This window comes from Tympanuchus pallidicinctus, unplaced genomic scaffold (assembly GCF_026119805.1).
Source record: "Tympanuchus pallidicinctus isolate F22 unplaced genomic scaffold, pur_lepc_1.0 scaffold50, whole genome shotgun sequence".
Classification (NCBI taxonomy): Eukaryota; Metazoa; Chordata; class Aves; order Galliformes; family Phasianidae; genus Tympanuchus; species Tympanuchus pallidicinctus.
In genome coordinates this window covers 485062-500812 of record NW_026294770.1, presented here as the reverse complement: position 1 = coordinate 500812, position 15751 = coordinate 485062, and the positions used below count along the sequence as shown (strand labels likewise).

The window sequence follows — 15751 nt, the reverse complement described above, 5'->3', positions numbered from 1 at the left end:
TCCAGTAACACCTCAGTTCCGCCCTTTTGTGGGCAGGACAACTACGCCTGCGCACTACCTCTGACCCGGAAGTGGCCTGGCCACCCGCCCGCGTTGTTCGTCTGTGTCCCGGAAGCTTATCCATTCTGTTTCCGGCCACCTCAGCTTGTCTAGGGGCGGCATCATGTCGGGCGCGGCGGGTTCGGGCGCTGCGGGCTCCGTAGCTTTTGTGGTGCGGCGCTTCCTGGCGGAGTACGGCAGCGGCACGTCGAGCCGCCTCAAGGTGCTGGACGCATACCTGCTGTACGTGATGCTCACCGGGGCGCTCCAGTTTGGCTACTGCCTGGGTGTCGGCACCTTTCCCTTCAACTCCTTCCTCAGCGGCTTTATCTCCGCCGTCGGCAGCTTCATCCTCGGCGGTCAGTGAGAACCCCGCGCGGTTTCCCCCGACGCCCACGGCGTGCCGTTAGGATTTCTCCGTGGCGCTGCCCGAAGCTCCCGCAGCACGCAGGGAGCTCCCGGCAGCGCACGAAGCCCCGTAGCTATCGGAGCTCCCTCAGTAACGGCCACATAGAAACACGTACGAACAGCTTGTGTTGGAAGGGGTCTCAGAGGGTCTCAGAGATCACCGAGTTCCAGCCCCTCTGTGTGGGCTGGTTGCAACCACCAGGTCAGATTGCCAGTGGCCCAGTCCAGCCTGGCCTTTGATCACCTCCATGAGTGGGGCACCCACAGCTTTTCTGGGCAGCCTGTTCAGCTCCTCACCACCTTCTCTGTGAAAAATTTGTGACATCTCATCCCCTCTTTTAGTTTAAAATTGTTTTCTCTCGTCTATCACTAACTATGTAAAAAGTTGATTTCCTTCCTGTTTATAATCTTCCTTTCAATATTGGAAGGCCACAATGAGGTCTCCCCGCAGTCTTCTCCATACTGAACAAGACCAGTTCCCCCCACCTGAATTTATAGGAGAGGTGCTCCAGCCCTCACGGCCCTCCTTTGGACCCTCTCCAAAACTCCGCATCTTTCTTGTGTTGAGGCCCCAAACCTGGATGCAATACTCCAATGGGGTCTCCCAGAGGCAGAGCAAAGGGGGACAATCACCACCCTGATGGCCCCCCTCTTTTGATGCCGCCCAGGAAACTGCTGGCTTTCTGGGATGCAGGTGCACACTGCTGGCTCATGTTAAGGTTTTCCTCTTCCAGGACCCCCAAATCCTTCTTCACAGGGTTGCTCTCAGGAACTTCTCCCAGACTGTGTACGTATCTGGGATTGCTCTGACTCAAGTGCAGCACTTTGCACCTGGCTTTGTTGAATGTTATTAGGTTTATGTGGGCCCATCTTTTGAGTTTGTCAGGGTCCCTTTGGATGACAGCTCTGACACCAACTGCAGACCCCCCTTGGCCAAACCCCAGCCCAGGGATCAGCAGCCCCCAGCTTGTCCAGCAACCAGGCAGTGCTGCTGCTTGGCATTCCTTGGGTAATTCCATACCCTCTCTAGAAACCAGAAAGTTGCCATAGCAACTGCCCCCCAGCAAGATGGTCTGCAGCAGACTGTGAACTTACGTTTGTGCACCACACATCGCAGCTCCTCTTGAGCCCCATGTGTCCCTCCTTCTCCAGGGTGGTCAGGGAATCTTCCCTTTTACCATTGTGTATTGATTTCTTTCCTTAGTGTTCATCCTGCAGTGAACCCAACTCTAGAAATAACTGCTTCAGGATGGTGCTCCCCTAAAATGCACCCTTTTAAAAACATCTTGTCCCTGCGCAGCCCTTCCCAGCACAACCTACGGTGTTTTACTGGCTCCTTGACTGTGCCAAGCCAATCCATTTGTAAGCCCACTTCCTTCAGATTTTCCATGGCCATCTCTAATAGTGCAGTGCTGTGAGAGAACTGGCTGCCCATCAGCCACATGCAAATCCCCTGTCAATGTTCTGCCTTTCTTGTAACAATGATGAAGTTGGTTTCGCTTGTTAAATCTTGGAGGAACAATGACCTGGACCAGGGTGGACTGCCTTAGCAAGGCCGTGCTTCATGCCAAGAATTCCCTTTGTGATCTCTGATGTACCATTTTCTCTCTGCCATACAGTTTGTCTCAGGATCCAGATTAACCCCCAGAACAAAGCCGAGTTCCAAGGCATTTCACCAGAGCGGGCATTCGCCGATTTCCTCTTTGCCAACACCATCCTGCATCTCGTCGTTATCAATTTTGTTGGCTGAACCCTAGAAGAGTCTGAGGTACTGATCCATTGGGCCACAGAAAGGGACAACACTTTCTATGCTTTTGTAGATCTGGGAGAAAACTAGAAAGCTCCCAAGCTTTCTCACGAGCAAGTACAATCCATTGTTCTTTATGTTCATATAGGGGTAAGTCTTAGTGCTTTTTGTTTTTGTGATTTTTTTTTTTTTTTTTTTTTTGCTTTACTCATTTAAAAGTCACTTTAACTGGGTGAGTCACAGAAACTTAGCCATATTTCACTCTTAGATTAAAAATACCTCCATTTTTCTGTGCAGAAGGAACTTTCTGGGCTGAGACTTTGAGGCTCTGTCCTTGAGGGCTGTCCTGTGGAGACACTGTGAAATGGCTGGTGTCTAAGTGTGAAGTTTATCAGCAGATGAGAGAAGAGAGTTAAGAGTAGGGAGAGTTTGGTACCAGAATGGGGAGAGCATGCTCTGTTGTTAAAGTTTGTGGTGTATGTTTTTTTCTTCCTTTGCAGATGAATTCTTCACGTTATCTTTCTTTCTTTCCAGGCCTTGAATTCTTCTAGAACTCTAATGCCAAATCTTGTTAGAGGGAAGTCGTGTTTTCCAGCAGTAGCTGCTGTTTTGATGAGAAAGGGGAGAAGCAGAAGTCAAAGATTATCCCCACAGACTGTCCTATGGAGTGGTCTGCTGCCTCATTCCAGTTACTGTAATTATTTCTTTAAATAAAGCCCTTCATAATACTGCAGTCTTTTTTACCTGTTTGTGACAGAGAGTTTCTCGTGATGCTTAAGTTCTTGCTCAGGTGTTTCCTCCTCCCTTTCTCCTTCCCTTCCCTTGTACCCTCTGGGTTTTTTTTTCTTTCTCTAAATGTTCTCTAATTCCAGAGGGAAGCAAGAAACAAGCTGTCATGGAAACTGAGTTGTCATCCTCCCTTTTCATATCACTGTTTTGTGCCCCTTTATCATACATTGCCAACATGCCTCCAGGCTTCAAAGCTATGGAGAACTTGTTTTAGGCTATGGTTAGTGATCATGAATGAAGGGAAGCTGCAGATGTTCTCCAGCACATCCTCACATGTACCCATCTTCTCACAGGCCCTTCCACATCTCTCAGGGCCGTATGGGGCACAGCTAGGTGTGCCAGTTGACACTAAAGGCTCATTAAGACTCAGTAGTAATTAGGACTAAGTTTTTCTGCAGTTCAAAGTGCTGATAAACGCAAGGATGTTGGAAGAGGCTGCCGGGCTGTGTCAGCTTGGAGACAGAGCTTTACTTGAGCTGTCCTGGCTCTGTGGACAAAGGCTTCCCAAATTAAACCTTAACAATCCCTTGCCTCCAAGACACTTGTGCGATGCTTACATTCAGTGGCTTTGGCTCTTGATCTCAGTTAGTGTCTGTTTTAGTTCAATTGTTTCTTAGTTCTGATGGAAAATAGAGCCCTTTAACGATCAGATCAGGCACAGGGTGGCATGTTAACTCTAGCTACCCATCCAGATCTTTGGATGAGGAATGAACCTGGGTCACCTTCAGGCTTGAGGCTTCATCCTTCTGCTTCACACCTGTTTTGTTTGCAGCTGAAACACAGAGCAGAAAACATGTACAGTAACAGTATGTGACAAAAGAATTCTTGTCTACTGACATTGAGGTGTTAAAGCATGATCCAATAGCTTCAGCATTTACCACTGGCTGTGGTTTGAGAAACCATAGCTTCTGATCTAGCATTTCCAGCTGTGCTACCGCCGTTAAACCAGTGAAAATGAAAACATGGAGCTGCTAAGCACTTGCTTAGCATTGAATAGTGAGGTATGAGGGAGCAGGGCCTTTACTGTTTTGAAAGATATTGTCAGTTTGTGGCATGAACAGAAGCTTCACACCAGCTCTGACTGCTTGCATCTACTTGCATTAGACTGACATTGACATGACGTTTATTTATGATAGCAGTACCAGCTCTGTAGCAATAATACGGTGCTGGAAGCAGGCAGAGAACTCAAGAGCATGCAGAAATTGTAAATGAGCCATTGCTGTGTGTTTTTTCTCATCAGAAGAGCTTTCTGATCCACACTCACGGCAGACATCAGGGAAGAAGGAACATACACAAGGTTTCCCCTTTGCCACTGCAGTTGCTGTATTTGCAAAGGTTTCTGCAAGGCCCTCATGGTCCCTCATCATATCCTTCTCTCTAAATTGGAGAGATGTGGATTTGAAGGACTGTTGGATGGATTAGGAATTGGCTGCCTGGATGCAGCCAAAAGGCTGTGATCAGTGGCTCTGTGTCAGGGTGCAGGTGTCACAAGCGGTGTCCCTTAGGGATCGGTCTTGGGACTGATGCTCTTCAACATCTTCATCAATGACAGATGGTGGCACCGAGTGCAGCCTCAGCAAGTTTGTGATGACACCAAGCTGAGCGGTGCAGGCAATGCATTGGAAGGAAGGGAAGCATCCAGAGGGACCTGGACAGGCTGGAGATGTGGGCCCATGTGAACCTAATGAGGGTAAGTACGGCCAAGCGCAGGGTGCTGCACTGGGGTTGGGGCAATGCCAGGTATTGATACCAACTGAGGGAAGATCTCCTTGAGAGCAGCCCTGAGCAGAAGGACTGGGGGTCCTGGTGGACAAGGAGCTGGCCGTGAGGCAGCAGTGTGCACCTGCAGCCCGGAAGGCCAGCTGTGTTCTGGGCTGCATGAAAAAGGGGCGGCCAGCAGGAGAGGGAGGTGATCGCCCCCCCTGCTTGGCTCCTGTGAGGCCCCATCTGCAGCGCTGCGTCCAGGCCTGGGGCCCCCAGCACAGGAAGGACGTGGAGCTCTGGGAGCGGGGCCAGAGGAGGCACTGAGATGTCAGAGGGCTGGAGCAGCTCTGTGTGAGGAAAGGTGGAGGGAACTGGGCTCGTTCAGCTTGGAGAAGAGAAGGCTGTGGGGAGACCTCTTGGTGGCCTTCCAGTGCTTGAAGGGAGCAGATAAACAGGAGGGGGAACAGCTGATTGTGAGGGTGGGTGGTGATGGGACAAGGGGGAATGAATTTAAGCTGAGACAGGGGAGGTTTGGGTTGGATATGAGGAGGAAGTTTTTCACCCAGACGGTGGTGAGGCACTGGCACAGGTTGCCCAAGGAGGCTGTGGATGCCCCATCCCTGCAGGCATTCAAGGCCAGGCTGGATGTGGCTCTGGGCAGCCTGGGCTGCTGGTTGGCGACCTGCACACAGCAGGGGGTTGGAACTGGATGATCATTGTGTCCTTTTCAATCCATCCATTCTATGATTCTATGATTTGCAAGATACCAGTGCCTCCCTGTGGGTCTGCCTGCCTGGTTCTCCTCACTCTTTGAGTGTGGGGAGGAGACTGGGGCCCTCCTGTGGTCACTGAGCAGGAGCCTCTGTGAAGAGAGAAACCCTTATTGTTATGTTCTTAGTTTCTTTTGTTTTCTTCTAAGTTTACATGCTTTCGGTGTCTCTTGTTGCTACAAACTAAGCCCAAAACTTCAGGTCCTATTTGAAGTGTTCTCACACCTGAATGATTTCAACAAGTCTGTGGTTACTTTCAGCTTCTACTCCTTAGAAAGGCCATTCCTGGGGTCACTGCTCACCATAAATAAAAAGGCAAGAAGAGAGGTGGTATTGTGTATGGGGCCATGTTTAGTGAGGGTTAGCAAACACAGGGCAGGGTGTTTTCTCCAAGACTCTTGGAAAAGACACAAGTTTATCTCCAATCCATAGGAAGGCATTAGGGAGCAGGAGCTTGCACAGGGGAGAATGTACTGTAGGTTGTGGAAACATCTCCTTTCCTGGCAATATGAGAGGACTCTGGCCTCCCCCATCTTCCTGCTTTGTCTTTTATGTCAGAAGTAAAAGGATTTGCCTCCATTGATTCACTGCCTCTATAATGGGGTACAGAGGCCTATTGGCAAATTCAGAAATCTTACACTCTTCTAAGATCTCCCCTTGCAGCCCACCAAGCTTTGTAATTCATTTTTTCCCCTCCTTTCCTCCTTCTGTGCTATACATAGCTCAGTCTTTCCTGTTGTACCCAGAACAACTTCCCCCCGTACACTGAAGAGCAGGCTCTGGTGGGGGGGTGTGAAGAGGGGGTTTCTTTATCTCTCTCAACTTTGGCTTGTGGTCTAACGTCTGCTGTTTCTTTTCCACATGCTTCTCCTCCTTCCTGCCACGTGCCACACCAGCCCTGCTCCCCCACACTCTTTTACAGCCCACTTTGCAGAGGAAGAGGTTTCTGTGGTAAAGTACAGAGGAGCATCAAAAGACGACCCAGATCTCGGCACTGACGTCATGGAACCTGTGGTGGTACCCTTTCCTGCCCCACCTGGGCCATGAGACCCATTCCACATCCTGTCTCACTGTATTATTTCCTGCCTTTGCTTTGCACTGTGGTTTTTCTCTCTTGAAATAAACAAGAAACCACAAAAGAGAGCAGAAGGAAGGTACATAGTGGTGGTAGGAGATCAAAACCCTAATCTGTGAAAGTGCCTTTGAACCAGACCCACAAATTCAGTGCTTTGGAGATCACGTTAGGAGTCATTTCAGTCAAAACACTTAACTTCAGCTAAATACTCATCCCCTCACTCAGCAAATCTTATAAATGGGGTTGTTTAACCTGGAAAATATTGAGATACGGAAACACAGGCTGCTAACTGTCCTTACGGCTAGGAGAGAGCTCTAATTACAACACAATGATAATATTAAAAAGTGGTGTTTAAGGTAAATGAGCATGGAAACCAACCTTCTGCATCTCTGAAGGTTTTCAGAACGAGGTTTCAGAATAAGTCTGTTGAAAATGTATGAAAGTGGGGCTGCTTTGCTTTGTAACGCAGAAATGGTTTAGGCAGTTTCATCAAGAGCAGCTTTCTTTTGATGCAGAAGCCCTCATATGAACAAAATGGAAGGTTCAAAAACTGGCTGGAATTTAGAGTTAAAATAGCCATGGGCTTTCTACAGCTGGAGGGAAAGGAGGCTGACACTTTTTGCTAAGAATGAGTCCCTGAACATCTCTATCATAGGATAATTACAGACCTGAAAACTTCGAAGCTGTCCCTGGGTAGCAGCAGCCAGTAAGCATGGCTCAGTGACAGGCTGTCTGCAAGGAGGTCTGGTGGCAGCACCATGGCAGGAGATCAGGGAGAGTTTATTTTCTTTCTGCTCAGAACTGTGGACTCACACTCATGGCAGACGTGCTGACAAGGTCTGTACGGAGGAACCCTCTCCATATCAAACACCAGCACTTTGGACTGAAAGTATTTGAAATACTAGCTGTTCCAAAATCAGAAACCATCAGAGTAAGAAATGTTCTGTGTCAATTGGTAAGGAAAGACAGAACATCAACTGGATTTCTGCAAGCCATCTGATGTGGTTCCACACAACATCCTTCTCTCTGAGCTGGAGAGAGATGGATTTTTAGGGTGGACTACAAGGTCGGTAAGGAACTGGTTGGATAGCCACAGCTAGAGGTTGTGGTTAATGGTTCATGTCCAGGTGAATGCTGGTGGCAAGCGGTGTCCCTAGGGATCTGTTTTCAGACTGGCACTCTTCAACATTCTATCAATGATAAACATGATGGGATCGAGTGCACTCCCAGCAAGTTTGCTGATGACACCAAACTGAGCAGTGCAGTTAATATGGAAGGGATGTCATCTGGAGGGACCTGCACAGGCTTGAAAAGTGGGCCCAAGTGAACCTAATGAGGATCAACAAGGCCAAGTGCAAAGTGTTGCAGTTGGGTTGGAACTGTTCCAGAGATACATACAGGCTGGAAGAGGAACTCCTTGAGCAGCGCTGTGGAGAAGGACTTGGGGGTTCTAGGGGATGAAAAGCCGCAATGAGCCAGCAGTGCGCTCTTGCAGTGCAGAAGACCAACAGTATCCTGGGCTGCATCACATGAGGGGTGGCAGCAGGGCAAGGAAGGTGATCGTCTCCCTCTCCTCTGCTTTTGAGAGGATCCATCTGGAGCGCTGTGTCCAGACCTGAGGCCCCCAGCAGGAAGGATGTGGAACTGTGGGAGCAGGTCCAGAGAAGGGCCATAGAGATGATCAGAGGGCTGGAGCACCTCTCCCGTGAAGACACACTAAAGGAGTTTGGCTTGTTCAGTCCAGAAGAGAGAAGGCTACACAGAGACCTTATTCTAGCCTTTCAGCATTTGAAAGGAGTTTATAAACGCTAGGGAAACTAATTTTTCACATGGTCTAATAGCAATAGGACAAGAGGGAACTTTTAAACAAGAGGGGAGATTGAGGTTCCTTACTCAGAAAGTGGTGAGGGGCACAGGCTGCCCAGAGATGTGGGTGCCTCATCCCTGAAGGTGCTCAAGGACAGGTTGGATGGGCTCTGGGCAGCCTGATCTAGGGGTTGGCAACCCTACCCACAGCAGGAGATTGGACCTAGATGATGTTTAAGGACTATTCCAACCTAAGCCATACTATGATTCTGTGATATTAGGCTATCCCATGAGAATCATGCCTCTCAGTACAGTAACGCTTTCTCTACCACTTAGATGGGCAGTGATGTGAGGTACAAGCAAGGCTCAAGCCTTTTCAATCTTGTCAGCAAGAGCATGAACCTGGAGAGACAGGCCAGTCAAGTGATGCCTGTAATGCAAGGCAGACACCTTATTCTACAGGGAACAGAGGACATTTAGAATGGGATGCTACAGACTGCTGCATTCCCTAGCGCAGTAAATATCTTTCAAGTGCTTTCCGATTCTCTCACTGTTAGCAGTCTGTGTTTTACCACTGTCTTCACATAGCACAGAGACTAGACTTGGAGATGTTCCTCTCCTCTCTCTCCCTCCCTCTCTGGGACAGTCACGATGTCCTGAGAGTTGTGGACGTTCCCTCTGCAGCGAGCCAAGCTGATTGCTGCACACAGTACCTGGTATCTAACTTTCGTTCTGCCTTTCCTGGCACCCCTTCCCTCCTTCATCCCAAAGGCTAACCTGGATCCTAAAGCTTATGTGAAAGAAGCTACAAAAAACCCGAACAAGTTTCTTATTATCAGTAGTAGATATTTAATAGGCCTAAAGAAATGCCACATCAACATTAAAATTTTGCTAAAAGCGTTCTTCTGTGATGGAGAGGTGAGTGATTGAGAAGTGAGAGTGTCACTCAATTCAGGCAGAAATTTTATGTCATTTTAATGCAAGTAATAGAGCTGTTTGACAATACACAGTTACAGCAATCTCTGCTTCATCCAAAAAAAGCAAACCAAAGCAAAAAAAGGCACTGTCATGCTGAATGAGCAGAATGCAGAGAATTGTAACATACTTTTGAGTAGCTTCATAAAAATGCACACAAAGCAATTTAGACTATAATGGCTGGTGTGATATACAGAAAAAACAATGGTATCTATTGCAGTGGGAGAACCTCTTGCACCCAATGCTCCAATAATGATTCTTCAACAGATTTTTTTCGTACTTCACATCTGCACTGTCTGGTTACTTTCATTCCTGTAAAAAACAAACAAACAAAGTAAGTTAAGTCATTATTTAAGGTAGAGTCACAGCTACATAATGGTACACCTGAAGCATCTGGGCAATAGAAAGTGGAAAAAGACACTGGGCCAAAACCAACATATTAGTTCTGAGGACTTTGAAGTCAATGACATCAAACTTTCACATCTGGAGATAATGGGGGATGAATCTGAAGAATGAGTGCAGACAAGTGAGGAGAAGGTTGCAGGAAAAGGAGGGATGTTTAGAAAGAAGGTAAATTTGCATGAAGATAAGGAAGGGTGATTAGTTTGGAAGAGTGGGGAAAACAATGACAGCACGATGATCTGCAAAGAAGTGGAGGGAATTTACAGGTAAAAGGTGTATGAATGAACTGCACAAACAGTTGCAGAGAGCGAGCACAGATAATGAATTGATGCAGGTGCTTTCTCAGAGGCCTTAACACCCCCTTTGTATACTCACATTTTTTTTCCTCATAAGCATCGTCATCAGCACATTAAAAATTATTGCTTTCATTAAAATTATTTTCAGGCCCATTTGTGAGAAGGTCAGCATGTTCAGGTTCTCATCTGTTGAAGTAAAAAGGAATGAAAGACATAAGAGCACTGTGACATCCCTACTTCTAGACAGACCTGACAGTACTTCTTAGCGAACCTTTTTCCACTTTGCATGGCCGAGCTCGTAGGGCACTAATGAAGCAATGAACAGAACCACCCCACTGAGAGCCTCTTTCAAGGGCCAGGCTTTCAGTCAGTATGAGCTTAATTCTACAGCAAGGAGGACTGCCAACCACTTGGTTGTTATTAACAGAGATGCTGGAATAATCTATCCATCCTCTCCCCACAGTTTTTTAAGAGTGGCAGAAGGGAAAATAAGTTAAAATTTGTCCCAAGAACACAGAGTCTACTCGGATGTTCTGCTAATCATAGAATCATCAAGGTTGGAAAAGACTTCCAAGAACACCCAAGACCATCCACCTACCACTGATATTGCCCACTAAGCCATGTCCTTAAATTCCACATCACACGTTTCTTGAACACCCAAATCTTAGTTACAATGTCATTTCCACCTGAAAATATACTGATCTATATTGGAGAAGAAGGATGTGGTCACCAAAATGTCATTTTAAAGTTCTCTTTCAAAACCTCTCCCCGAAACATCTGGTCCAATCCGCCAAGTTTGCTTATGAGTACTTTTTTTGAAGTACTGTTTTGGAAACATTTGGCTAACTGGCTTTTGGTGTGCTTTGCTGTTTTTGTTGCTTCTTGTTTTTCCTCTTGGTTTTTCTTTTTTTTTTTTTTTATCCCAGCAAGGCTGCGTGTTTGCAAGAGTAAAGCTATTCTGCAAACCCAGCTTGTGCAGCAGCAGGCTCAGCTCCTTTGAACTTGCAGAGCTTACTCTCATGCACTGTATCTGCAGTGCACACACGCTGCAGAAACCACCTCCTTATCTTTTGGTTTGTTAGGTGTGCACCCGAAAAGAAAAACATCTCTTCTGAAACACGGACTGGCTTTCAGTCAAGCTGACATATCTGTACCTTACACCAGCAAACAGGGGACATCAGCAAAAAATTATGAAGTTTTCTTAAATCAAGCTTTCCTCGTAAAATGCTGTGTTCATACCTGTCTTGAAATGTGGCAACATCCCTGTAATGCAGACAGTGCTGGCACCTGCAGATAGTAACAAGAAATTTAATGAATGACAGAAATTGACTTTGTCAGAAGTTCACAAAGGTGCTTCTACCTTGAAGGGTTGAATTTGAGTTTCTGGCCATTAAACCATAAAAGCTCACATACGCTACTTTCAGTGCAGGCATGTAATTAGTGCAGTAAGATGTAATTAAACTTTAGTGTCCCATCAGGCAAAGGATTTTCAAGCTTATTTATATCTCCCATGTTGTGATTTTGAGATCTCTCTGCTGTGACTGTCCCAGCCTACTGACCCTTCATTTGTTTCTACCAAGCGATAACATGAAAGAAAGCAGAGGCAACAAGACGCCATTCCTTTGGAGAGTCGGAGCACAGCTCAGCATTGCTTGCAGTGTTAGGAGATGTGAACAAGTCCTGTTCATACTAATAGCAGAGAGACCACGGATAGCCCTGAACACACAACAGCATTACCAGCTTCAGGATCATCTCCTAGCACTGCAAATCCCTCGTGCTTGGCACCACACTGCATTTCATCCTTCTTGGCCCAGTAGGTTGACAGGTAGCTCGCTTCATATTTGTTCTTGGATGTTGCCACCTCCACAACAGTTTCCGTCTTCCTATCAACTGAGCTAAGATCAAGCTTGTCAGGGGAGTAATCCGTGATAAGGCACATTTCCAAACTCCTGTCATGTTCAGAGGTCAGCCTGTAGACTGAAGGAGATGGAGCAATATCTGAAAATGGAGAAGAGGCATGATGTGAGATTAGAACATTAGGTGACACACATTAGCTGGGTCAATCTTGACACACTGACACCTCAGGTATGGCTGTTCCTCCATGATTCAAATGGGAAGCTGTCTGATCATAGGGATCTTGAGCTAGGACACCATCTGTGAACCAAGGTATTCACAGCAGATACAGGAGCTATGTGAGGCTTACTTTGACAAATGTTGAGCCACAGGTGGTCAATCTGGATCCCTAGAGCATCTCAAATGATACCCATGTGGCCACCCACAGCCTAAAGGTTTACATCTAACTTAGCTGTCCCTCTCTGTATCAGCTTGTTCAACTCTACACTGCCACCTGGGATTCCCTTAGGATCCTGACCTGACTGCACTCAGAGATGTGTAAAACAGGCAGAGACCCCCCTCCTCCTGCTTCACGGCCATGAGAAGTCATGTCTGGGGAGGACAGATAGGCCCAGGGGCATTCTCTGCTTTCTGCAGATGCACTGTCAAATCCACCACTGATATTCGTAATCCCGCTTCCTCCAGCTGTGTGGAAGGATGCTGGTTATAATGCCAGATCTTAAATGTGCCCACATTACTGCCAGTCTGGCTAACGATGCTCCTATGGGAAAAAGATACGAAAGCCACTGCAAAGTACCAACACATGTTCCCATTTAGGGAAAGAAAGATTAAATAAATGTTTCATTACATTTCACCAACTGACAGTACAATTTATTATTACCTTTTTTTTTTTTTTTAGTGTGGTTATTCTTTTGGGAACAGATTTCAGTGATATATTCAGATTTTAAAAAAGCTGGATCACAAAATCAGAGAATAACAGGGACTAGAAGGGACCCTGATGGTAAGCCTGGAAGGGGCATGGATGGTAGGCCGCATTTAAAAAGCAAACAACAGCAAAAAAAGAAACCAATGAACCAGTCTGTATCATTAATATGGGGTACAAGGATACAAAAAAAAAAAAAAAGAGAAATAGCTGGATTTGGTCTTCTCTTTCACAACAAGTGCTCTGCTATCAGAAGAGCTGCAAATCCAACTCTCTCTAAATTACTGTATGTGTTTTTCCCACTGCCTTTGCAATGCTTTTATCTTGTGCAGATTTTAAAAATGTTTTTTGTTTTTGCTGGCAGCTTCAGCACCATCTGCTGAACCATCTACTCATTTCTCGCTCTTAGTGGCTGCTGGCTTTGTTCTGTCACTGGAAGCATTTTCCAATTTCTTCCTTTGCATATTTGCATGCTGTTTTGAAAGCCTGCAAAAAGCAGACTTAGCATACCAGCTAATGCGACCACAGCACTGTGAGCTACATTTCCTGTTATTCTGTCTTAACAAGACTGTGGATGTGTTGGAGTTGCTGTGTTGGTATCTGTGACCTTTACTTAAGAAAGTTTGAGAAGTAAATAAGGATGCTCTGATCTCTCAACCTTGCCCAACTGCATCCTCACAGAAGCACATCTCCCAGGTGGATGAAGAGGAGCTGTCTCAATACCACCCCTGACCATTCCACAATGAAAGCTGAACTGCAGTAGAGTTCTGTGGGAGAGCAGTTTGAATTTTGTCAACACCAAAGATCTGTATCTTTTATTTTTTCCCCAAACAGAAAGCTGAACCAATTTAACACACAACTGCTATTCTATGAAGAATCATCTCATTATCCATTCCCTCCAGAGCAGAATCCTTCAGTCTCTGGTCAGACTGGAAATAGTGTAATTGAGTTGTTGGCCATTTAGAGTTGAACCATTTGTGCAATAATTGTCCCTGTAAACAAAGGCTTGAGGAGGCAGTCCATTAATTTTCTGAGAGCGGTCATTTTCATAAAACATTTGGGTAGGCTTTTTCTTCCAAAACCAGCATGGGTTTTAACCGTCAGAAACAGCTTTCAGTATTTTTACACCAGAAAGTTCATTTATAGGGGGAAATAAATAATTTCAACTCAAGCAATAAACTTCTTGAACTGAGACTAACTATCCATTCAGCCATGAATTAAATGAATTTGAAAACATCCAATTTTTATACTCAGCAATAACAAAAGTATTCAAGTAATTAATCCTGAAATCCCTCTCTAAATACAGGTGGAAGAAAACAATTTTTTGTTGCAATTCAGCTGTCAAAAGAACTTTTGATTTTATATTTGTGGTATTGCCTCAAAGATAGATGTGTTTTTTGCAACAAAATGATACCCTTCACTGACCAGTCTATCTAATGAGCACTTCTAGTTGGATAAACTACTTGGGATTACAGACAGCCTTGTGCAATTTCCAAAAATTACTCCCGTGGCTCCAGTATCCCAGACATCCAAGGTCAAATCATTACCAATGACACAGCTTAAGTCACCTGGGAAATTTCTTCCTTATTCAGTGTGAAACTATGACTTAAATATGAACTCAGAAGTGTCTGAATTTTTCCCCTTCCTAAGTCAAAAAATGCAACTTCTGGTGTTTGTGCAACAAAGTTCACCCAGGCCAATGTTTTCCTTTGCAGAATGACAGCACGAGTCCCACACTGTCTGACAAGACTCTAACCTAAGATCATTGACATGCCAATGTCACCAGTCTAAGAAACTGATGATGCTATCTCATTTCCCAGTATTCCCAGGATCCCTGATGCATCTTCACCATCACAGTGTTGAGAAATAATCCTGCCTTCATTTTCTTTCAGCCTCCTCCCTTCCCTCCCTATGTGCATTCTGCACAAAGGTAGCTGTATTTAGAAACACAAAATAGTGGTCAATGCTCCTGTTTTCATAGCCTGTCCTTCTCCAGATCTGAAGCACCTGAGCTGCCTTTGAATCTGTTTCCTCTTACAAATGTACTATATCTTTCTCACTCAACAGTAAGACTTTGCAATCAGTTGTTGCCTCGAAGCTGCGTATTTCGGTGTCTTCTCATCCAAAGTATGTAGAAAGCTGTCTACACAAAGTTGTTTGAAACTTCTTTCCATCTTTGCAGGTTTCTACAGCCTTTTAAAATTTTACTGAGGAAAGAGGCTTAAAAAGCATCGCAAGAAGTTTGGTCTCCTTTGCAAATGCGAATTTTCTAATTCCTAACTGCTCAGATTCCAACATTAGTTTAGACAAATAAGGACTTCACTTTCAGATTTTAGAACAAAAAAAGCTTGATATATTCTTAGGCTAAGAGTTAGAAAATCCAACCTCAATGTTATTAGGCTGAATGACTCCAAAACATCATATGGTTGCTATTTTAAAGATGGATAAATCAAATCTGAACGTGCTAATAACCAAAAACTCAAAGCATGCATTAAATTTGTTATGCAGTGTTTGGCAGCATGCAAACTCCTTGCTGTATGCCTGACCACACCGCGCCGTGGCTGCTAAGCATCAGTGGACTGTTTAGCCATAGAAAACCATAAGAAACACGACCACCTTATCCAGCTGTTCTTTCCTGCAGTGAGTCACTGTCATGCCACATACCAGCACTCCTTGGCTTTCGACACAGCATCTCTATTTCAACATACTTTTGTCAGTGGAGGTCTAAGAGAAGATGGGAAAATGCTCAAAAGAAGAAGTAAATGCCTGGAGAACAAGTAACTACCACTCCTGGTACAAACAGTTTAAATGTACTCGGGGTGACAAGAAGTTGGGTTCCAGCCCCAAATGCCAGTTCTGCATATCCCTGGTTTGCACACTGGTGCCAACCTCTGCAAAAACACAGGCACGTTTTCCAAACCCACACTGACAGCCAGATCAACGGGCATTCTAGAGCAGGGATAA

At 45.6% G+C, this 15751-nt stretch overlaps 1 protein-coding gene across 1 annotated transcript; it reads left to right on the top strand.

Annotated features, from left to right (window-relative positions):
* The first annotated feature begins 121 nt into the window (after positions 1-121).
* On the top strand, positions 122-2927 carry DAD1 (defender against cell death 1). The gene is made up of 3 exons (XM_052704993.1): positions 122-398; positions 2067-2215; positions 2729-2927. Exons 1-2 carry the CDS (start codon positions 164-166, stop codon positions 2195-2197), a joined length of 366 nt encoding a protein of 121 aa, XP_052560953.1. The 5' UTR covers positions 122-163; the 3' UTR covers positions 2198-2215; positions 2729-2927.
* The last annotated feature ends 12824 nt before the right edge of the window (positions 2928-15751 follow it).